At 33.4% G+C, this 23509-nt stretch overlaps 1 protein-coding gene across 1 annotated transcript; it reads right to left on the reverse strand.

Moving 5' to 3' along the window:
- Positions 1-281: 281 nt before the first annotated feature.
- On the reverse strand, positions 282-22444 carry LOC100262413 (calcium-dependent protein kinase 4). The gene is made up of 7 exons (XM_010666801.3): positions 21623-22444; positions 18147-18290; positions 17886-18038; positions 17681-17796; positions 17169-17336; positions 16827-17051; positions 282-676 (listed from the first exon to the last, which is right to left on the reverse strand). The coding sequence occupies exons 1-7, from the start codon at positions 22152-22154 to the stop codon at positions 545-547; spliced, it is 1470 nt and encodes a 489-aa protein (XP_010665103.1). The 5' UTR covers positions 22155-22444; the 3' UTR covers positions 282-544.
- Between the last annotated feature and the right edge of the window lie 1065 nt (positions 22445-23509).

Below are 23509 nucleotides of genomic sequence, written 5' to 3' on the forward strand. Positions count from 1 at the left end.
AATATGTTATATTGACTATTGAACAAATAAAATATAGCTAAATATAGTTAATCTTAATAACAAATACAATATTTACATTGATATTAAACTATAAAGCACTACAACCAAAACAATGGCCTAGTCCATCATTATATGAACTATTGAGCTAGCTTCAAAAGTTAAGCTCTATTTTATGAGAGTTCTATTACTATCAAATTCATCATTCTACTAAAACCATCAAGTATAAGGAAGGTTCAACTCTTAATGATTATGAATAAATTAATTAGCATGCACAAACATTATTATCAAAACCTCTAAAGAGTAGCTCATTTTGAATGAAATATAAGCTCATAATCATGAATCATTAAGAGATTAAGTATATGTTTGGTAGTAATTTTAAGAAGCTTCTAAGCTTCCTAGCACTTGAATTTTTTTATTAAAAGAGTTGTTTTCAAGTGCTAGAAAGGCTAGAAACTCTTCTTAGAATCACTGTTAAACAAGCTCTAATTTTGATGCATTTCTAAAATCAGCTCTTTTTTACTATAAAAAATTACTTGAGTCAATCTTAAGTTGTGTCATTTATTCCAAATGCATCTGCCAAGTTGAAGTTCAAATTATTTCTCATGGTTCTGCTCCCAATTCCTCCATCACCTTTCCTCATCATTGCAGTAAACTCCCCATAATCTATACGTCCATCCTATAAAATATAGTCAAGATAAGTAATATTAGGATTAAAGATTTTTACTAAACAAAAAGATATTTCATTTTATAAGTTGTAAAACATGATTAATAATTTTCATTAAAGAAAAAATATACTTCGGTTTATAAGTTATAAAATAGATTTATATGCATGTGTATGTATACAATAATAGTGCATGGTTAGATTAGCAATTTTAGGCACAAGTAGAATTCCATGTGCAACACATACTTTTCTAGACTAACTTGAATTTGAGTGTCTAGCTTTGGTTGTAGATATATACATCTCATCAAGAATCACTGACATATCAAGTAGGTATAGCATGCACAAGATCATGACTAAATTTAACATGAGGAATCACAAAAAATTATGTAAATGCAACTTAAATTATACATTTTTAGAAAGATGATCAATTGGTTCCATAAGGATGATTAATCACTCCCTTGATGTTGTTTGGAATGGTAGCTAAGTTAATTAAGACCGATGGACTAGCTCCTATGACCAATTGAATATGCCTTAGCGTAGTTTCAAAGTTGTCTTTAAAAATGCATGACTCCATCAATCAATGTCATGCTTAATCCATTAGTTTTCAATTATCTCAAAATTTGAATTGTTTTAGAATTTAACTTTATTAGTTAACAACTCTAGTTATTTGAGAGTTTCTGGAAGAAGTTTTTCCACATAGACCAAGTGTTATGTTTAATCCTTTTCATTTCATTTTGCATGTCCTTTTGAATTGATCTTTGATCCTAAAATCTAACTTTGGACCTACAAAATATCAATCTTGAATTAAATTTAATGTTATCAAAATTCAATATATAATAAGGACTACCTATTCACCCTCCTTCCCTGCTATAAAGTGATTTTATAGTGAAAATAATGATATAAAAGACATATAGTAGACTTATAAGAAAATCAAGAATAAAAGAAATTAAAAAACAAATTTAAATTGAGAACTTAAAATATGACTTGATTTTTACAATCAACCAATTTAGACGTATGAGATGTCATTGAAGATAGCCCAACTTTTCCTTCGAAACTAGTTGATGGAGTCATGGTTCCAAAACCTAAGCAAGAATGAGATGAGTGTGATAGAAGAAAATTCCAATTAAATGTTAAGGTTGTTTATGCTTTTCAATATTCTATGGATAGAAATGAATATAATATAATTTGTCAATGCAAATTGGCTAAAGAAATTTGGAGATTACTTGAAATAACTCATAAAAAGAACAAATCAAGTTAAAGAGTCAAAAACCAATTTACTTGTTCATAGTTATAAATTGTTTTTTATGAAAGATAATGAAACTGTTGTTGAGATGATCACTAGGTTTACTGACATTGTCAATGGTCTTGAAGCTTTGGGAAAGACTTACAATGAATCGAAGAAGGTGATGAAGATCTTGAGGTCGCTTCCATCAAAGTGGCATACAAAGGTCACCGCAATTCAAGAAGCTAAAGACTTAACTAAGCTACCTTTGGAGGAGCTCATAGGATCATTGATGACATATGAGATCAATTTGGCAAAGAAGAAACAAGAAGAGGAAGACAAAAGGAAGAAGAGCATAACTCTCAAAGCTACAACTAAGGAAGAAGAAGAAGTTGAAGAAGAAAAACAAAGTGAAAAAGATGAAGTCTTAGCTCTCATCACAAGAAAGTTCAACAAATTCATAAAGGGTGAAAGGTTTAAGGAAAGAATGTTCACTTTTAGAAGAGACTTCTCTAAAAAGGAATTTTCATCTCATGATGACAAGGAGAGATGGGAAGAGAAAATGGACTTGTTATGCTTCAAGTGTAAGAAATCGGGACACATTAAATATGATTGTTCTCTTTACAAGAGTGAAACCAAGAGGAGAAAGAAGAAAACAATGATGACCACTTGGAGTGAAAGTGAATATGAATCCTCCGAAGAAGAAAATGAGAAAGAAGTGGCAAACATGTGCTTCATGGCAATAGATGAACTTGATGAGGCAAACTCTAACATTAGCGATGAAGATATACATGATGCTTTTCAAGAATTGTATGAAAATCTTGAAAAACTTGGTTTGAAAAATTCTTCTTTAAAAAAGAAAGTTCAACAACTTGAAAAAGAACTTGGAAAAGTAAAATAAAAATTTTTAAATGTTGAAGTTTTTAAAACTCATATTGAAAAAGAGAATGAGATTTTAAGAAAGAAAAATGAATGGTTGACCTCATCTCTTTCAATCTTTTCTTGTGGACAAAAATCTTTTGAAATGATTCTAGCTAGCCAAAAATATGTTTTTGACAAACAAGGGCTATGGTTCAAATCTTCAAAGAATTAAAAGTATTTTAAAAACTATTTTGTAAAGGAATCCACAAGTGCAAGTCCTTCCACTACTTGCAATTTTTGTGGAAAATGACACATTAGTAGTACATGCCTTTTAAGAAATGGTTCTCTAAAGAATTCAAATGCAAAAGTTAAAAAGATTTGAGTTGAAAATTCCAAGGTCACTAACCCTTAAGGACCCAAAAAGATATGGGTACCTAAATAAACTTGAGTTATGTGTTGTAGGGTTCAAAGAAGGATAAATGGTTCTTGGATAGTGGATGCTCAAGACACATGATTGGAGATGAATCCAAGTTTGCTTTTCTTACAAAGAAAAATGGAAGATATGTTACTTTTGGAGACAACGCAAAAGAAAAGATCATTGGTCAAGACAACATTGGTAATGACATATCTTCTCTCATTGAAAGTGTTTTATTAGTAGATGGTTTAAAACATACCCTTTTAAGCATTAGTCAACTTTGTGACAAAGGTTTTAAAGTGATTTTTGAAGCATCTCATTGCATTATCATTGATATTCAAAATGATAAAACCATCTTCATAGGCCATATATGTTATAATGTTTACACTATAAATATTTCAAAATATGATGACCATGATAGATGCTTTTCAAGCATGCATGATCAAAGTTGGTTATGACATAAGAGGTTGGGACATGCTAACATGGACCTCATTTTCCAACTCAACAAAGATGAACTTGTTAGAGGCCTTTCCAAAATAAATTTTCAAAAAGATAAAGTTTGTGAAACTTGTCAAGTGAGAAAACAAATAAAAAACTCTTTTACAAACAAAAACTTCATTTCCACATCTAGGCCACTTGAGTTATTGCATATGGATTAATTTGGTCTCTTTAGGACACCAAGTCTCGGAGGAAAGTCTTATGCATATGTTATTGTGAACGACTTCTCTAGATACACATGGATCTTATTTTTAAGTCAAAAGAGTGAAACCTTTTATGAGTTTTCAAAGTTTTGCAATAAAGTTAAAAAACAAAAAAGTTTTGCAATTACTTGTATAAGAAGTGATCATGGAAGAGAATTTGAAAATGTTGATTTTGAAGATTATTGCAATGAATATGGAATTGATCACAATTTTTTGGCTCCTAGAACTCCTTAACAAAATAGGGTAGTCGAAAGGAAAAATAGAACCCTTAAGAGATGGCAAAAACCATGCTAAATGAAAACAACCTTCCAAAATATTTTTGGGTCGAAGTGGTTAATATTTCTTGTTATGTTTTAAATAGAGTTTTATTAAGACTCATACTTAAGAAAACTCCCTATGAGCTTTAGAAAAACAAGAAACCTAACATTAGTTATTTCAAAGTCTTTAGATGCAAATGTTTTATATTAAACACCAAAGACAATCTTGGAAAATTTGATGCAAAATCGAATGTTAGAATTTTCCTTGGTTATTCAACTTCAAGTAAAACTTTTAGAATTTTCAACAAAAAAACCATGGTTGTAGAGGAATCCATCCATATTATTTTTTATGATCTAACAATTCTTTCCAAGAATGAGAGAATGTTGATGATGATTTAGGATTGGAGACCTACATGGGAAGATTGCAAATTGAAGATAAAAGACAACAAGAAGAAAATGGAGAGGATCCCAAGGAAGAATGATCACCATTTTCACTATTCCTTCCTCAACAAGTGCAAGGTGAATCAAGCCAAGACTTTCCTAAAGAATGGAAGTTTTTCATCAATCACCCACAAGATCAAAATATAGGTAATCCATCTAGTGGGGTAAGAACTAGATCATTTCTTAGAAACATTTGCAATAATCTAGCTTTTATCTTTCAAATTGAGTTTAAAAATATAAATGACGCTTTAGATGATGAAAATTGGATGATTGATATGCAAAAAAAGTTAAATCAATTTGAAAAAAGTGAAGTATGATAATTAATACCAAGACCTTCAAATCAAAGTGGTATTGGGACTAGATGAGTCTTTAGAAATAAAATGGATGAAAATGGTATAGTTGTTAGAAACAAATCAAGGTTAGTAGCCCAAGGTTTTAATCAAGAAGAAGGAATAGATTATGAAGAAACCTTTGTCTCCGTAGCTAGGTTGGAAGCCATTAGGATGCTAATTGCCTTTGCATGTTTTAAAGACTTTATTTTATATCAAATGGATATGAAAAGTGCATTTTTAAATGGTTTTATAAATGAAGAAGTGTATGTTGAACAACCACCCGACTTTCAAAGTTTCAACTTTCCTAACAATGCTTTTAAACTTAAAAAGACACTTTATGATTTGAAACAAGAACTTAGATCATGGTATGAAAGATTGAACAAATTTCTTTTGGAAAATGGTTTTAAAATAGGAAAAATTGACACAACACTTTTCATAAAAACCAAAGAAAATGATATTCTCTTAGTTCAAATATATGTTGATGATATCATTTTTGGTGCTATTAATGTATCTCTTAAGAATTTTCTAAGTGCATGCATAATGAGTTTGAAATGAGCATGATGGGAGAGCTCAACTTCTTTCTTGGGCTTCAAATCAAGAAACTAAAGGAAGGAACCTTCATCAATCAAGCAAAGTATATAAGAGATCTTCTCAAAAGGTTTAACATGGAGGAAGTCAAAACAATTAGGACTCCAATGAGCTCATCCATTAAGCTTGATAAAAATGAGAAAGGTAAATCCATTGACTCCACTATGTATAGAGACATGATAGGTTTTTTGCTACACTTGACCGCTAGTAGACCCGACATTATGTATAGTGTATGCTTGTGTGCTAGATTTCAATTTTGTCCTAAAGAATCTCACTTAAGTGCCATAAAAAGAATCCTCAAATATTTGAAAAGGACAATTAACATAAGCTTATGGTATCTTAAGAGTGATAACTTTGAATTAATTGGTTTTTCAGATGTCAATTTTGCTGGTTGTAAGGTTGAAAAAAAAAACACTAGTGGCACTTGTCATTTCTTAGGACGCTCATCTGTTTCATGGCATAGTAAGAAGCAAAATTCGGTAGCTTTGTCAACAACAGAAGTCGAATACATAGCAACCGGTTTATGATATGCACAAATCCTTTAGATGAAACAAACACTTAGTGATTTTGATTTATCTTTTGAGCATGTGCCTATTAAATGTGATAATACTAGTATCATAAGTATATCAAAAAATCTCATGCAACACTCTAGGACTAAGCATATAGAGATTATACATCACGTTTTTAGAGATCATGCACAAAAATGTGACATAACACGTGATTTGTAAGTAGTAAACCTCTAAGTGAAGAAAAATTTCTTGATATTAGAAGACAACGAGGGGTGATTTCATTATGATATGATGTTTGCTTAATGAATTCTTGATAAATATACCTTTTGATTGCAAAAACTTCATGTCATATGCATCATATAAACATTTACTTAGAAAATGGTCAATTTTTAACCAAAAATCTAATTCCCTTGGCATTGAGCATAAAAAATTGAGGAATTCAATTGAAAAAGGCAAAGAGGCTTAAAAAATTAAAAAGTGTGCAACAATTGGACGGTAAAAAAATTGTTAACTGTGTTGACTAGGTAGTCAACCGATCCTCAGTTGATTGACCGATTCATCAGGGCTATGAATATTAAGAGGCTCATGTACATTTTTTTCTACATTGTTCTCCTTCGTTTTTCAAGGGTTTTCACTGGTTTTGGCTTCTAGAGACCGATTTCAGTGCGTTTCATACCGATTGACTTGATTTTGGGAGAGATTTGAGGGCTTTGAAGGCTAGGGTTTTCATTTTGGGTCATCTTCTCTTCCTTCAGTGCATCACAACTAGCTTTGACATCAATCCATATCCATTTCAGATTGTTAAGGTTTCAGGTGTGAGCCTCATTGCATTTTTCCTACTTTTCTTGGACTTCCATGGCTCCTAGAAGAGAGTCAATTGCAGCTAGGGCAAAGGGCAAGCACCCAACTGAGTTGTTTCAGCCCGAGGCATGCTGGAATGAGTGGTTTGACACCGCCTTGTTTAGTACCTTGGAGGATTACCAACGGTACAAACAACATTTTTCTTAGAGATGAGTAATTCTCGAGAGAAACATCAATTTTCTCCAACTTCAGGACTTTGGATTTGAGGGATTGTTCACGAGGATGGGCTGTTTGTCAGCTATTACTATTTCTAAGCTGATTTTTCCGACATTGGTACAAGCATTCTTCTTGAGGGCGATTTACAACATGGTTGGCCCGATAGCATTTACTGTTAGAGGAGTTGAGATTCGTCTGGACCCGGATAGCATCTGTCGTATCTTTGATATTGCTCTGGTTGGACTTAGAGTATACAGGTCTAAGATATGACCCATTGTGCCGGGTTTTGAGTCTAGAGAGGCTATTTAGAGTATTTGTAGACTTTTAGATGCCCACGGGATGGGAAAACCCTGAGCACACAACTTGACGATCATCAGTAGAGTACTACATCATATGTTGTGTTTTATTTTTCTCTCATAGGGTGGACATCAAGATAAGGTCTCCTATTACGAGACATTCCTTATAGATTCCATTTTGACTAGGAGACGAATCCATTTAGGATATTTGATGATGATGCACATGATTGCATGTTGCGAGAATACAACTTGCGTACTCCCCTATGGTAGTTTCCTTACCAAAGTATTCAATAATGCCGATGTTGACTTGAGTAGAAAGACGAATTTTAAGGCCTCCAGTACATATAATACATATGATGATCAATTCATGGGGATGATGAAATTTGAGAAGGCCCTAGATGGTTCTTAGGTAAGAAAAGCAGAGAGAGCACCAACATTGGCCCGAAGACAGGGACAGTCGTATTTTGGAGTTGAGGAGGAGGTAGAGATTCGAGAGATGGAGGGTGAAGTAGACCCTCAGAGTGGCCATCAACAAAGAGGGCTTGAGCTTGACTTTTTCTCACTCCAAACAAAGACTCCCCCACAGACCGGGGGTGTTTAGTTTGAGACTACCTTCTCTGAGCTCACTTTTGTAGAGGGTCCATCCACTCAATCGTCATACATTGAGTTTTCCTTATTCGGACTTGCATTCATCAAGTCTACCCATACTGAGATACCACCTCTGTAGGCACCTTTCGCTCTTGACCATGCTCTATGGATGGACTTATCTACTCAGATCAGCTCTTTTGGCACTCGCATGGAGGAGCTTGCTGTGGTTAGTGATACATCTTTTTACTTCATGGAGGATCGTATCAATCAGTATCAGGTTGGCTTCACTTCGCTATTTGAGTATCTCCAGTAGAGGATTGATCATATTGAGGATCACTTGGAATGTCAACATGAGGAGATGATAGTCTATTTGTGTTCTGTGTTTCTACCTCCACTTCCTCAACCTTGATTCGTTGGAGATCCCATTGTTATTTTTTTATGTTGCCAAAAGGAGAGATATTTTAAGATCTAGGAGGCTAGAGATAGAAGACTCATACATACATATCATTTTTTTAGATCGTACATATTGGACATATGATGTACTGATTGATACATTTGACTTATGATATATGATATGCCTATATATTTGATGACTTACATTGTTTTCTTGTTGCAAATTCTCTCTAATATGTCTTGATCGTCTTAGTTTTAAAATTCTTAAATATTGATTGTAGATCTATGATTGGTTTGAGGGAGAGATTTTTTTTCTCCTAGATAACCAAGGTTTGTCATCATAAAAAATGGGGAGATTGTTAACCTAAAGGTTTTCCTAATCATGTTTTGATGATAATAAACCATGGTTAAGTTACTAATTGGTTTGAATTATAAAGAATTTCAGGTGTTAATTTGGAAATTTATCAAAGGACCCAATAGATGCACGATCAAGACAATTAGAAGACTTTTAATCATAAAAACCTATGTAAGATGAATGCATGTGTGCACTTAGGATTTTCATATATTTTCATGCATCTTTAAAAACTCAGTTTATGCATTAAAGTAAAATTTCCATCTAAATCTGAGTTTTATCAAATGAACCTATAACAAACGTTTCAAAATTGGCACATTAATTTACCTAAAGACCTTGCCTAAGTATTAGAAGCAAAAAGACAAAAAAAAGATAGGTTTTCTAGCAAAAAATGGTGAACCAGTCGAGGCATTGGCCAACCGGCTAGTATATCGGTCGACTGGTTACTCCTTTTCGATCGAGGTTCGGTTGAAAGATCCAAAAAACATTCTCTCTCTTCTAGTAACCTTTCATTCTCTATCGAGGTCCGGTCAATGTCCGGTCGAGGGTAACAGTCACCTACCAAGCATTAAATGCTCCAATGGCTAGTGAAGCGGTTGACCCCCAGCTTGATCGATCAATGATACTTTTTGGCATTTTGGCTCTTCGAAGTTAAAAACCTAAAAATTGAGAGCTTCATTTTATTTATGAAGAAGAAAACACTTGTATTTATTTGTTTACCTACTTGTTCTTGCCTTAAAAGCTCTTATTCTTTTCTTGGTGCATTAAATCTCCATTTGCATATTCTTTAGTGAACCTTTGTGATTCATCCTAACCTTGAGTTGTATTTGAGTCATTGTTGAGCTAGGTTGAGAGATTCAAACTTACTATTTGAGTGTTAAAACCTTCAAGTGAGTAGAGACTTGAAAAGATTGTGTAAGAGCCAATTGGAGCCGAAATCTAAGTGTAAAAGTGGTTAGAAGCTTGGTTGAAGCTTTAAGTATAGTGGAACCCTCACTTGGTTAGGAGCTTGAGGAGAATGGATATAGGTAAGAAAGTGTTGAACCACTATAAAATATGAGTTTGCTTTCTCTAATCTTATCTCTTTATATTTTTACTTCTTGTGCTTAAGTTTATTGTGTTTGAAAAAGAATTTTAAACTCCAATTCATCACCCCCTTCCCTTCTTGGGTGTTTTCTCTATTAAGATTAGCATTTATTTTCTTAGGTTCCTTACAAATTAATGAGTTAGTTCATGACTAGTTTATGGACTTAGGAACCATCAAAAGTTGTAGTTAACTACCTCATAGTTGGGGAAATGATTTATTTTAGTCATTAGGATGAGTTTTAGATGATGAGTGTATTAATGTATATGGTTACACATTGAACAAGACCTATAGAATGTCATTACTAGTGACTATTAGGTTGTCATGAATTCTCCAAGATACAATGTTACATGGGTTCTCAATCTTGAGAGAATACGATATTAGTATTGAGGTTATTAGTTACTTTGACCTACGAGTGATATCCTAAGATGATCATATATTTTCTATGGATTGGGTGACTAGTGGTTTAGGTAGGTGACAACAAATATTCTCAATAAATACACTATGATATCTCATGGATTGATCCTAAGGAATGATTATGTAGTTTATGAACATAGTTTTTCCTTCAATAGAATTTGACATATGTCTTTTGTGGACTAGAATATGCCAATGATCATGATATAAGAGGATCCAAGACTTAAAGATTAAGAGGTAATCTTGAAAGGTTGATTAATATTACCTTATTAGATTACAAACATTAGTTCATAGGGAATGGATAATAGGTCAAAGACCCGAGTTTTCTATCTTGATTTAGTATCATAGAATACTATAGTGCAATTAACTATCTATAGTGAGATGTTAACTTTAAACCTAGATTCTAAGAGAGCTAATATTTTTTTATGAGTCTTAATGGTCCTTACTCAAGCTCAAACTCTTTAGTGGCATTTATTTTGAAGAAATATTTTAGTACTTAATTAAAAGTGTGCATAATAGTGTTTTTGTGTAAGCACAAGGTTGCATGAGGACTTATTATTAAATGGATTGTGGGTTTTCATTTTAGGCTATTTTATTAATTGGATCTCCTTGGGCTAATTAACCCAAGCCCATGGGGTGGGCCTTAGTTACAAGTCTATATAAACCTTTTTTAAGGTTATATTAATGGATTGTCTTCTACTATTGGACAAAAACCTAGACATCACTCCCTTTTGAGAAAATCCCATACTTCTCTATTACCAAAATCCAAAAGAAAGCCATTGAGTGGAAGATCATAAGGTCTTCAAGAATATGTTCTACATTCAAGAGTTCTTACTACAACTAGAAAATGGATATAAGAATAAACAAATCCAAAGGTAGGAGATTCTAATACTCTAGAAATTTTAATAACTATTATTTTCTATTGCACCTACAATTTTAAATGTATACACCCCTTTAAGACCTAAGGCTTGGATTGAGTTCCTAGTGTAACAACTAGTATAGGATAGAGCCCTTTAAAGCATAATATGATGTGATAAAATAAATTTTCATTAATATGTTTATATATTGTGACTTTTATTTCCACTTTTCCATCCATTATTGTTATTACTTATTTGAGTGTTCATTCCTGTATCACTTGCATTGTATAGGAGTTGGGTACATTAGGATTTGCACAAAAGATCTAAGTCATAGGTTCTATACAAGATGATAAGTTGTTCATAGTTGGCTCAAAAAAATAGACTATCCATTTTGAAGTTGTAGTACACTAACTCATAGTCAAAGAGATGACTTATCTTAGGTCTTAGTATATTATTTCTATCTTATGGTGTAATAGTGGTTTATAGTAGGACATGGTCATGGCTTATAAGCACTAAATAGACTATGGGTATCAACTAGAATTTTCCTCTTTAATAAGGAGCCTTCGTTTCCCATAAAGTCCTTAGTGGCAGCTTCATCAAGTTTGATAATGAATAGTGCATAAGAGATGAATAGAGAACAAGTGAGAGCACTTAGGAACACACAGGGATCATAACATAATTGAGAAGTAGGCAAAATGCAAGTGTACCACAAAATCTACTTTAATAACCAATATACATCTTAGATGGATTTTTCCAACAAGTCTATTGAAATATAAGACTTTTTTGCTCTTTTTTATGATTGTATGCATTGAATCTCACTCTATATAGAATTTTATCTTATTAATAAAAATTTTTGTTAGGAAATTTATTGCATACCTTAGATAAGTTATACTTATTTTAATGCATGAGTTATGTATTAATGTGTCTATGTGTATAATACTGGGCATTTATACGATTATGTGGTTTTAAGCTCCTTCTAAACTAGAACGTAGTTTACAATCACAAATGGAAATTAACATTCCATCAGTCGATTACGATGCATAATTGTTACATTTGTAGTGTGGCCTAACTTGGTCATAAAGGTGGTTTGCCTCACAACTAATGCATTGGCACTTGGTGTGTTAAACAAGGTTCACTAACCATATAGATTCACTAAATAGCTAGTATAAAATGTAACGCTTGACTAGTTTGTTACATAGAAACTTCTCTAAATCATAAAATGATTAATATGTTCAAGGCTCTTACGTGTTGCATTTTATGTATGATCCTAAGATTTAGGATTAGAGTATGTTAGATGTAGGGTGTATTAAATCTATGGATTAATTTATTCAAGAAATCTATGAAGAAAATATACTCTCAATTAGCTATATATAATAATAGAAAAAAAATTTAAGTTTAGTGGTTTCATCCAAAGAAAATAATATACAAAATCTTCTTCTATTAGTAATATGATTATATATTACCAAAAAAAAAAATGGTATTGACTAAAAGGTTTTTTTTTTTTTCTTTTCTTTTACTTTGTGATTATGTGTGAATAAGCCAAATATCTAAGAAGAGTATGTTGAGAATTGCATTATTTTAGGAGATTTGATTCAATCAATCTCATTATTTTAAGGAGCTAAATTTGGGATTGTGATTTGCAATTATGATTTGATTCTTATTCTAGATTAGGTTGACAATTATATAGTTTTCTTTTGAATTTATCTTGTATAGGTTATAAATATCATATTGTACTCTTCAAATTATATAGAAAAAATATAGATTCAGTCCATATTTGTTTACATGGTACTAGAGCAGTTCTTTTGATCTATAAACCCATTCATTTGTATATATATATTTTTTTTTTCATATTTTGTTCAAAATCATGTTCGGTGTAAGTGACTAAGCTACATCCAAGTCAAACATTGAGCAACCACCATGATCATTTCAAGTTGCTACCCATGAAAATCCTTCTCTTCATATTACATCTCACAAACTAAATAGATAGAACTACTTGCAACAGTCTCAATCAATAAAAATGTTTATTTGAGGTAAAGGAAAATTAGGTTATCTCAGTGGAGCAACACAAGCACTAGAAAAGAAGATGTGGTTGCATTTCAAACATGGAAGGTAGAATTCTCAATGGTGATGGCTTGGCTTGCTAACTCAATGGATCTAGAAATTGGACAGATTTATGTGTTATTATCAATAGCAAAAGAAATGGGGATATAGTCAATGAGACATTCTCATATTTAGGCAATTCATCTAAACTATATGAGATTAAAACCTAAATTCGTTAAACTAAGCAAGAAGATCAGGGTGTCACGAAATACTATAGTATTCTTAAGGGTCTTTGGAAAGAGTTAGATTAGTATTATGAATCCGAATGGGAGAATGCTAGAGATGCCACCCAGTTCAAGAGGTTATTGGAAAAATAATGTGTTTTTGGATTTTTGGTAGGATTAAACTTGGAGATTAGTAAAGCAAATGGGATAATCCTTATAAGAGAACCTCTCTCATATGTTGAGAGGTTTTTGCATGTGTTAGAAGAGAAGAAATCAAGATGAATGTTATGATGAATAACTAACAAATTGGCTAAAATTCAGAAAACTTAATCTTATTGATAGCAGCATTTGAAATTGTCCTTGTTGTTTATAAGAAAAATTCTAAGGGAATGAGAAGAAAAGGCTAAAGTCTAGTGTGATTATTGTAATAAACCTAGACATACCAAGGAAATATACTATAAAATTCATAGGAAGCTTGCTAACTTGAAAAACAACCATGCTTTTCAAGTTGAAAACTCACAATCAAGCGACCTTGGAGGAGCTGAGACTTGACCCTTCACAAATGAACAACTAGAGCTTCTACACAGGTTTATTAACTAATAAAAAAATAATCCAACTCTTAATCCTTCCTACTCTCTTACTCAAAAAGGTAATTTCTTTAGTACCTTAAGTGTTTCTTTTGAAGTAAAGCTCCTTGGATCATAGATTCAAAAGCAAAAAATCATATGATTGGTTGTGCACAATTATTTTCATCATATAGTACTCCATGTTCTGGTAGCCAAAAGGTAAGAATAGTTGATAGGTCTTTGTCCTCAATGGTAAGAAAGAGATTTATGCCTATTTATAAAATGTTTGTATTAAATTTTGTTTTACATATGCCTAACCTTTCTTGTAATTTGTTTTCCGCCAGTAAGTTCACCAAAGACAATAACTATGTAGCTAAATTCTTTTCTACTCATTGTGATTTCAAGGACTTGGCTTAAGGGATGAATATTGACAATGCTAAAGAAGTTGACAGGTTGTACTACTTTACTAATAATGTCGTTATAGAAAGATAAACTCAAGTAGTAAATAAAGTCTCTTCTCAAACTATTGAGAATGAAATAATTTTATGGCATTATAGATTAGGGCATCCTAGTTTTTATTATTTGAAAAAACTCTTTCCTACATTGTTTAAAGAAAAAGGTTCATCTTTATTTCAATGTGAGGTTTGCGAATTGGCTAAGCACCGTAGGTCTCATTTTCTTATAAAACCTTATAAAAAATTTGCACCTTTTGTTTGTATTCATAGTGATGTGTGGGGTCCTTCACATGTTACTAACATTTCTAGAACAAAATGGTTTGTCACCTTTATTGAATATCACACTCGTTTTGTTGGTTGTATTTACTAAAGGAAAAATATTAGGTGGAAAAAATTTTTAAAGACTTGTTTGCTATGGTTCAAAACCAATTTCAAGCAAAAATTAGGGTGCTTAGAACAGATAATGAAAAAGAGTATTTTTCAAAAAATTTGGGAGAGTATTTTTTGAAAAATGGAATTATTCACCGATCAACATGTTTTAACACATCACAATAAAATGGAATTGCTAAAAGGAAAAATAGACATTTATTGGAAGTAGCATGAGCAATCATGTTTGCCACTAAGGGCAATTATGTTTACCACTAAGGTTCCAAAATGTTTGTGGGGAGAAGTTGTTCTTATAGCCTCATATTTGATAAATCATATGCCTACAAAGATTCTACAATTTCAAACGCAATTGGATGTTTTTTAGCAATTTTATCCACACACTAAATTGTTCACTTCATTACCTCTAAAGGTGTTCGGTTGCACTGCATTTGTTCATGTGCACAACCATCTCATAAGTAAATGAGATCCTTGTGCAATTAAATGTGTGCTTTTAGGGTACTCTCCAACAAAAATGGTAGAAATGGTATGACCCTATTTCAACAAAAATGTGTGTCACTTTTGACATTACTTTTTTTTAAAAAAACAAACTTTCTTTCCCTACTCCTCTTCAGGGGAGAGAGTGTATGTGAAGATAAGTTTTATGGAACTTTGTCTATCCCCCCTTTCCAAATTGCTCCTTTTCGAATTGAGAAGGTCTAATCTAATCCATCAAGAAGCCTTGATCCTATAATGCTTAGTATTATTTTAGGACGATAACTAGCTAAGCTTCATGTCTACTCTAGGTAACAAAGTAAAAAAGAGACAACTCATAATTCTTCAAAACAGGACTATGACTCAAACCAATAAGCTAAGGAAATAAAAATTACAAAAAACCATGAGTCATTTCATCTTAATTCTTCATCTTCTATGGAGGATATAAATTAGAAAAAATCAAATTTGGGGAGCCAAATTTGGGATTATGATTTGCAATTATGATTTAATTCCTATTCTAGATTAGGTTGACAATTGTATAGTTTCCTTTTGAATATATCTTGTATAGGCTATAAATATCATATTGTACTCTTCAAATTATATAGACAAAAATACAAATTCAGTCTGTATTTGTTCACAAAGTATAAATAGTTAATGAGAAAAGTTTATAGTCCTTTCAGATTCCTTGCATTGACTACTGTCATGGAGGGATAACTTGGTAGTCTTCTAACAAGTTTTGGATTTTAGTATAATATTCCCTACATCTTAGACTACAACTATGACATTATACTTTTAATGTGTTTTATATAGAACCAAGTAGTAGCAAGTCTTCCAACATACTTACGCTTTTGGTTTCAGAAAACCAATTTACACTTAAAACTGGCTTAAAGATTAATAATGCTAACTCAAGAATGGTTCTTTAATGCATTAATAGAAGAAAGTTCCCAATTCCACTCTTAAACAAAGAATATCTTAATTTTGAAACAAAATGGCCAACATGAATTTGGTGATGTTTCAATCTCCCTTAATAGCCCATATTTGTTGCAACAAACTTCAACTAGTCATACATTATGCTTTCCTGAGGAATTGTTGAGTATATTACATTTTAGGCAAAATTCCTAACATAGTGTACATAAGGTTCCTCTTACTAGAGTTTTGACAATTTTTATGACCATATTTATTCAAGGGCTATGGATTTTAGTTTGAAAGGGTTGGAAGCTTCATTTATAGCTAATTTATATTTATCAAAATTTGAAGTTGTGTGATTACTTAGTTTCATCCTTGCATCTCTTCTCAATAGTATGAAAGTACCCTAATAGGAAAATATCAAAATTTACAAATTGACTAAATAGAGAATTTGAGAGGATTTTTGAACAATCTCCTCTAGTTGATTTTTTTTGTTTTTTTTTTAACTTTTCTATTTTTGTGTAACTCAGAAAGATCCTACCACTTTTTCTAATGTCTCTCCTTAATTTCAAGGTTTAAAGGCCCTCTTGTATTAATTAAGTACCAAATGAAAGAGATCCCCTCCCAAAAGAAGAATTTTAGTGTAATACCATCTATCATACTTATGGAGGCTTAGATAAGAAAAAGAGGTTGACATGCAAAAGTTAATCATGGATACCTACCTACTAGAACAGTTGCAAGGCAATAGAAATTTAACTATGAAAGTATGGTATAACCTGAAAAACTTACATTGTCTTGATCAATTTCTCTAATCATCTCATCCAGATGAGCATCACCTAGACCAAACTCTCTACAAGCCTGTTGAAGCTCATCAATGGTTATGTAACCACTACCATCTTTGTCGAAAAAAGAGAAGGCTGCAATTAAATTCTCTTCTCTCTCCATCTTATTCAAGTGCAAGGTAGCAGCAAGAAATTCACCATAGTCTATTGTTCCACTGTTGTCAATATCGGCCTGCCAAAATTCCCCAGAATCATCTTACAGGACACAGGAAAGGCATTCCAATTAATTAGACAACCATTTGAAAGTACCAAAATGATTTGAGTCACCACATAATGAGAACTTAGTTACCGCATCCATAAGAGTCTTAATCTCAGATTCCATTAGTTCAGAGCCCACTTTCCTTAAGCCCTCTTTCAGTTCTTCAAATGTTATCGTCCCGCTATTATCTGTGTCAATCATTTTGAACAGTTCTTTTAAACCACCAATTTCTTCTTCTGAAAGTCTTTCTGCTATAACCTGCAAAGCATGATGGCTCAAAGTAAGCTAAATATTCTTTCATACACATCATCATCAAAGTTTTCTAAATAATTTTAATTATGTTTGTTTATTTCTTGTTCTGTATCAATTTATAATCAGCAATTGAAAGTAATTCAAGTGGCTCATAGCTTGCAAAGATTCTGCATGATTATGTCGCTCCTAGAAACATAAGGCCTCTTGACATTAGATTCGAAACATTCAGTCAGTATTCCTAATGTGATCAGATGCAGTTCAATATTCGCATTGATCAATGAAGGGAGGATCTGGTACTATAAGTTTCTAAAAAAAATGTTGAGCAAAAGATGTAGCATGCCAACACATACACGCAAGGCCATCTTCTTGAGTTTGTTCATTGCTGAGAATTGCTTCAGGCGTGATAATACTGCAGAATCCAATGGTTTGTCCGGTGCAACTCTGTCATCCACAATCCAAGGATGACCTGAAACATTAACCAACTCTACCATGATTCTGGCATTTCCTGTCTCTAAATCAAGCATATTCTATCAAGTACTAATTGAACAAACTCACATAGGACTTCATGAGCAGATATTCTTTTCTTAGGGTCCATTTCAAGCATTTTCTTAATCAAGTCTTTTGCACTCTCTGAAATACTAGGCCAAGGATCAGATTTAAAATCCAATTTGCCTTTCAAGATCTCTTTGAAAATTCCTGTGTCATTTTCTGCAGAATAAGTAAGAAAAAATATTAATTGATACACAACACAACACAACAGAGAATAAGACTTTCAGGAAAAGATTTGTAACAGTAGATGCCAGATGAGACAAATACCTGCCCAAAAAGGTGGAACTCCACTTAGTAAGATGTATAAAATAACACCAGCACTCCATACATCTACTTCATGTCCGTAATGCTTGCGAAGCACTTCAGGCGCCACATAATAAGGACTTCCAACAACTTCAAAAAACACTTCACCTGAAAAGGAAAAAACAAGAAAGAAAAAAAGTTGCCTAAAGTAGAAGAGTCAGAAAGCTCCAATTCTGTTGGTCCTCATGGCAGCAAAAGAGGGAGAGTAGATCCTCTTTTTAGGTCTATAAGAGGCATTTTTTTGAAGACTCTCATAGTTCTCCAGCCAAGAAAGTGACAGCTAGACAACGATCACTAACTGAAAAGAATAAAGAGAAGGGAAAGGAAGCGAAAAAGGCATCTTCTAGGAAGAAGTCTATTGGAAAGAAGCCGGTTTATGCAAAATCTCTTTAAATAAAAATGCAAGTTGATAAAGAGGCTCAGGTACAGGCTGCAGTTCCTTGCCCACTTCAACCCGTTTAGAATGATTATTCTAGACTAGATTTCATGAAGAAATGCTACTTTGATATTAACTCAATCAGATCTTTTAAGCATACTGTCCAGCCATTCAATAGTTTTTCAAGAGCTTGACAAAGAAGAAGAAAGGAAATGAATATGGATTTAAAAATTCATGGGAAGAAAGACCAAATAAATCTAAGGACTATTGCTGAACCCTTGGGGCTACCCATGCATCCATCTAAAAAGGGTCCAACTTTCTACTGTACTGAAATACAAGCTTCAAGGAAATATGTCAAGCTTTAGCTCCACAAGCCATAAGTCATTGTTTTCTTGAAACCTATACCACATATAAAGAGAAGTGTGGTAGAGCCCTGCTATTCCAATTATGTATGCTATAGTACATTTCTATAAAAAGGTGAAATTAAAGAAAATCACAACATCAGAGAAGTATTTCTCATCATTCCTGTGATTTGCTTACTTCATACTTTCTGAGGACAGGGGTTTTGAATTTTCTAAGGACATAAGAACAGTGACACTTGAGGTGTTAGATTAAGATGATTGGTCACAATATAAGATAACTGCTAAGAGGAAAGAAGGGAAGCAAAGGAAGACAGTTGAAGTGGGGACACTAGCAGTTGATCCTCCTTTTGAGACCAAAATATTCCAGAGTGAGCCTAAAGGTATAGTTCTATTCCTCCCCCTCAGTCTACAATATCAATCATATCTGGTCCACATACACCAGCCACATTATGGGAATTTAGTTTGAGACAGGACTGAAATCTGGATATGAGTCAGCTATGAGCTCACTTCTTACCATGACAGGTTTGGCTTTTTTCAAGATCTCTTCAGCCTAATGGCGACTAAATTTGATGTTGTCACTTCTAGTTAGCATGATACACACTCACACCTAGACCATATCAGGAGTAATCAGAAGCTGCTGGTTGTTAGAGTTATAAAGCTTACTAGTGGTTTTTCAATGAGGCAACCAAAGACAAAGAAGACGCAGGAGCATAGGATCGAGGATGGCGATGCTAGGCAGGAACAAATATAGGAGGGAGATGGAGACATTAAAATTGAAGAGATTCTGGAGGTTGTTAAGAAGGATGTAAGAGAAGATGTTATTTCAAGCTCAGAGGTAGTAGTTGGGACTTCTTCAAGAGGCATATATGCAGTTGCTGAGACTATTTCATGACCTTGGTAGAGCTTAGAGAGATAGTGATGGACTGAGAGCTTCCTATACTAGTGCAGGAGTGGAGGCCATTATGACAGACACCCCAACCATTGTTTCTACTATGCCACCAGAGAATCCTCCTACTTCATCTTGGATACTTATTACACTTCTCTATTCCTCTGCTTTGAGAAATTTTTCGACATTTTATATTTAGGATAAACTATTATTTTCCTTTTTGGATTTGTTACTCTATTACTTATTCATTTCTCCATTGGTTGTATGAGTTTACATCTTCTAGCTCTTCTATATTGGAATTGTGATGAGGAAACTAACTTCATATGTTTGGATGTTTGCTGTTCTGAAGCAAGAGTCAAATGCTTCAGCAGGGACAGAGAACTTTTCCTACCATTTTACTATGTTCTATCCACCTGTTTTCTTTCACACACTGGGGACTTTGTGATATTGTGGTCGAGGAAAGGGGATACCTAAATCTATCCCCAATTTTTTTTGTTAAGCTTTTCTTGTGTTGTTGCTAATGATAATTAACTTTCCAGGTGGATGGGTGAAATTTTCTTTGAAATATGTTTGGATTGAGTCCTTATTTTCAGCATTTGAGAGACTAGAAATTAATCTAGAATATTGTTCTTGATTTTGAGACTACTTTGAGAAAGTAGTAGTTTAGATCTTATATGAGTTCATTTACCTTACTATATAATGGATTGCTCGATTTTAGTTAGAAACCTTAGTCATATTTGCTTTATCTCTTAACTCTATGATAGACTCATAGGATACACATTGAGAACCTTATTCCGTAGTTGTGTCTTGAGAAAGAAAACAACTCTAATTGGAGTAAGGAGGTGCATGTGAGTTAATACTTTACTGATTTGGACACCTTGAAAAGAGGCTAAAGAGTCTACTTATAAAAAAGGATTTGAATGCAAAGGGCAATGGTTGCCCTGATGCTTGAATGAGTGTTTTGAGGGATTATGGCAATAATGTCTTCATGCCCCAATGCCCATAACCAATTGGTTTAAAGCCACTAGCACTACATTTGCTACATGAGTTAAAGGGTCGGTTATCAATTGAGGCAACAAGTTGGAAATTGAATCTTGTTATAAAGAGTTGGAGATAGAACTATGAAGGGTTAGTGTCCTTAAGCGGTTCTTAAAACCTAGTATCCAATGTTCATTGATTAAGAGCTTAAGCTGATCCCTTTTAAGACACAAGGAAATTTATGAGCTAAACAAAGTATACAAGCTATTCATTCTTTTACACCGATGACGAAAAAGTGAGAAACAAAGGACAAAAAAGGACTAAAAGGGTGATTTCTAATCGATTGAGTGCTTTTTTGAAAGGTACACCCTTGGTAAGGTTGTACCGAGGTGTTCCTTCCATAGCCACAACTAGAGGATAAGTCTTTTTACACACATGAGTCTCTTAAGAAATGACAATAAACAAATTTTTCACAACTTTCTATGATTCTGTAAATTGTTGCAAATTGATTATGAACAACTTAGATTCTTGGAAAATCCATTGGCTATCCAGCCTCCTAATCAAATCAAAGCACAAATTTAGATCAGAAAAACTACAGAAGAAATTCCTTTTGTTAAGCAATCAACACAACTTCAAATCAAAATCCTCATAAAAATTTTCATTTAAAGAAAGAAGAAGAAGAAGAAATTTAAGACAATCCCATCAAGCAACCAGCAAAAAAATCTTTCCAAATTTCACAACCCAATACCAACAATTTCATTTCCAAGAAAGAATGAAGGAAAGAGCAAACAGAGGAATTCCAAAGCAATGAAACGGTAGCCTAATCCTGCAAACTAACCTGGCTTATAGAAGACAGACAAACCAAAATCGGTGGCCTTGAGCTTGGCATCCTCGTCGGTACTCTCGAAGAGGAAGTTCTCGGGCTTGAGATCTCTATGCATGACGCCAAGAGAGTGACAAGCCTCAACAACACCCACAATGATCTTGATCAAATGAGCGGCTTGGCGCTCACTGTAGTGGCCCCTTTGAATGATACGATCGAAGAGCTCACCCCCAGCGCAGAGCTCCATGACCAAGTGGACGAAGACGGAGTCCTCGTAGGTGGCTTTGATTTGGACGACATGGGGGTGTTCGGAGAGGTGATGCATGATCTGAATCTCTCGCAAAACGTCGTCGTAGTCTTCTTTGCACACCAGTTTCCGCTTTGGAATGGATTTGCATGCGAAGTGAGTGCCTGAGGATTTGTGCGTGCACAGGTACGTTATGCCATACTGCCCCTGACCCAGTTTTCTCCCTATCTGATACTCCTCCCTCAGTCTTGGTGTTGCGTTTGGAAGCACTGCTCTTGGTTTTGATGCTTCTTTCCTCATCTTCTCTACTTTCTTTCTTCCTTTTCTTAATCTTAGATTTCAAAACAAATCTCTCTATCATTCAACCAAAAAAAAAACCAAAAACAAAAGACTTTGTTTTTTATTTCCCTATCTTTCAGCTGTCTGATTGCCTGTTGGTTGGTTTTCGTTTTCCTTCTCTCAAAACATCCCATTGAGATCGCCTACGATGTCTCTCGGCTTTGTCTTTTTGTCAGGTGGCACTCGTATCCCTCTGCGTGCCCACCTCCCTACAAGCCAGGTCAAAGCCTTAGGCCACCGCATTATTTCTGTGCCCATATTTCTTCATACCAATGCTTTTAGCTTGCAAAAATATAAATATTTTATCTTACTTGCCAGCCTTGCACTTTTCCTATGCCATTTTAGAATTTTGTTTTACACACCATCATTTAGAGCCGGTTTGATTGTGTTTTTGGGGAATGCTTATTCTTTTTTTGTACTTAAATTTAAGTGTTAGAAAGGGTGTTAGAAATGATAGAAACAGTTCCTAAAAACACTATCAAATGGACTCTTAGAGTCTATTTAGTAGTGATTTTATGAAGTTCTAACACTTGAAATTTTTTATTTTTTTAGTGTTAAAAAAGTTATAAACGTTTCCTAAGATTACCATCAAATAGACTCAATATGTTTTAGTTAATTTAATAAATTAATTGATGCAATAACTAAAAAGATTTATGTATAAAGTTTGATTATATTTGAAGTTCTAAATTTAGTAGAAAATTACTTTTGAACTGTGTCATAAATTATCTAAATATGTTCATAACAATCTTGTAAATAGCAATTAGATCATAAGTGGAATTGAAAACAAATCGAAAATGTACCTCCCGCCATTGTCATTCTTACAAGTTAAAAAACAGTGTATTTATTTATGTGTTTTTTCGAGTTTCTGGTGCTTCTAAACCTTTCTCAACCTCTTCTAGATGGTGTTTTTTAAAACTGAAAGAGATTGAAGACTTAGGGGACCCTACTCATTAGTGCTCTGCCCTTTTACAATCCTTAAATAGCAATTAGATAATAAGCGGAATTGAAAACATATCGAAAACGTACCTCCCGTCATTACCATTCTTACAGGTTAGAAAATAGTGTCTTTATTTATGTATTTTTTTCGGGTTTTTGGTGCTTCTAAACCTTTCTCAACCTCTTCTAGATGGTGTTTTTTAATACTAAAAGAGATTGAAGGCTTAGAGGACCCTACCCCATTAGTGTTCTGTCATTTTTTAAAGATTCTTTCCATCATCGAGTTTGTTTCGAGTGTGCACAGAATATGGGGCAGTGATGCGAACGTGGTTTTGAACGTTAATCATCACTCCTAAATTGATGGAATGAATGTGGATCAC

Source organism: Vitis vinifera, chromosome 18, assembly GCF_030704535.1.
Source record: "Vitis vinifera cultivar Pinot Noir 40024 chromosome 18, ASM3070453v1".
In the NCBI taxonomy this organism is placed as follows: Eukaryota; Viridiplantae; Streptophyta; class Magnoliopsida; order Vitales; family Vitaceae; genus Vitis; species Vitis vinifera.

Coding starts and splice junctions, on each gene's coding strand:
- LOC100262413 (XM_010666801.3), bottom strand. CDS start 22,154: ATGAGGAAAGAAGCATCAAAACCAAGAGCAGTGCTTCCAAACGCAACA. Junction 17,797..17,885: donor ATCTGCTCATGAAGTCCTAT/GTGAGTTTGTTC, acceptor TTAATGTTTCAG/GTCATCCTTGGATTGTGGAT. Junction 17,052..17,168: donor TTAAGACTCTTATGGATGCG/GTAACTAAGTTC, acceptor GAATTTTGGCAG/GCCGATATTGACAACAGTGG.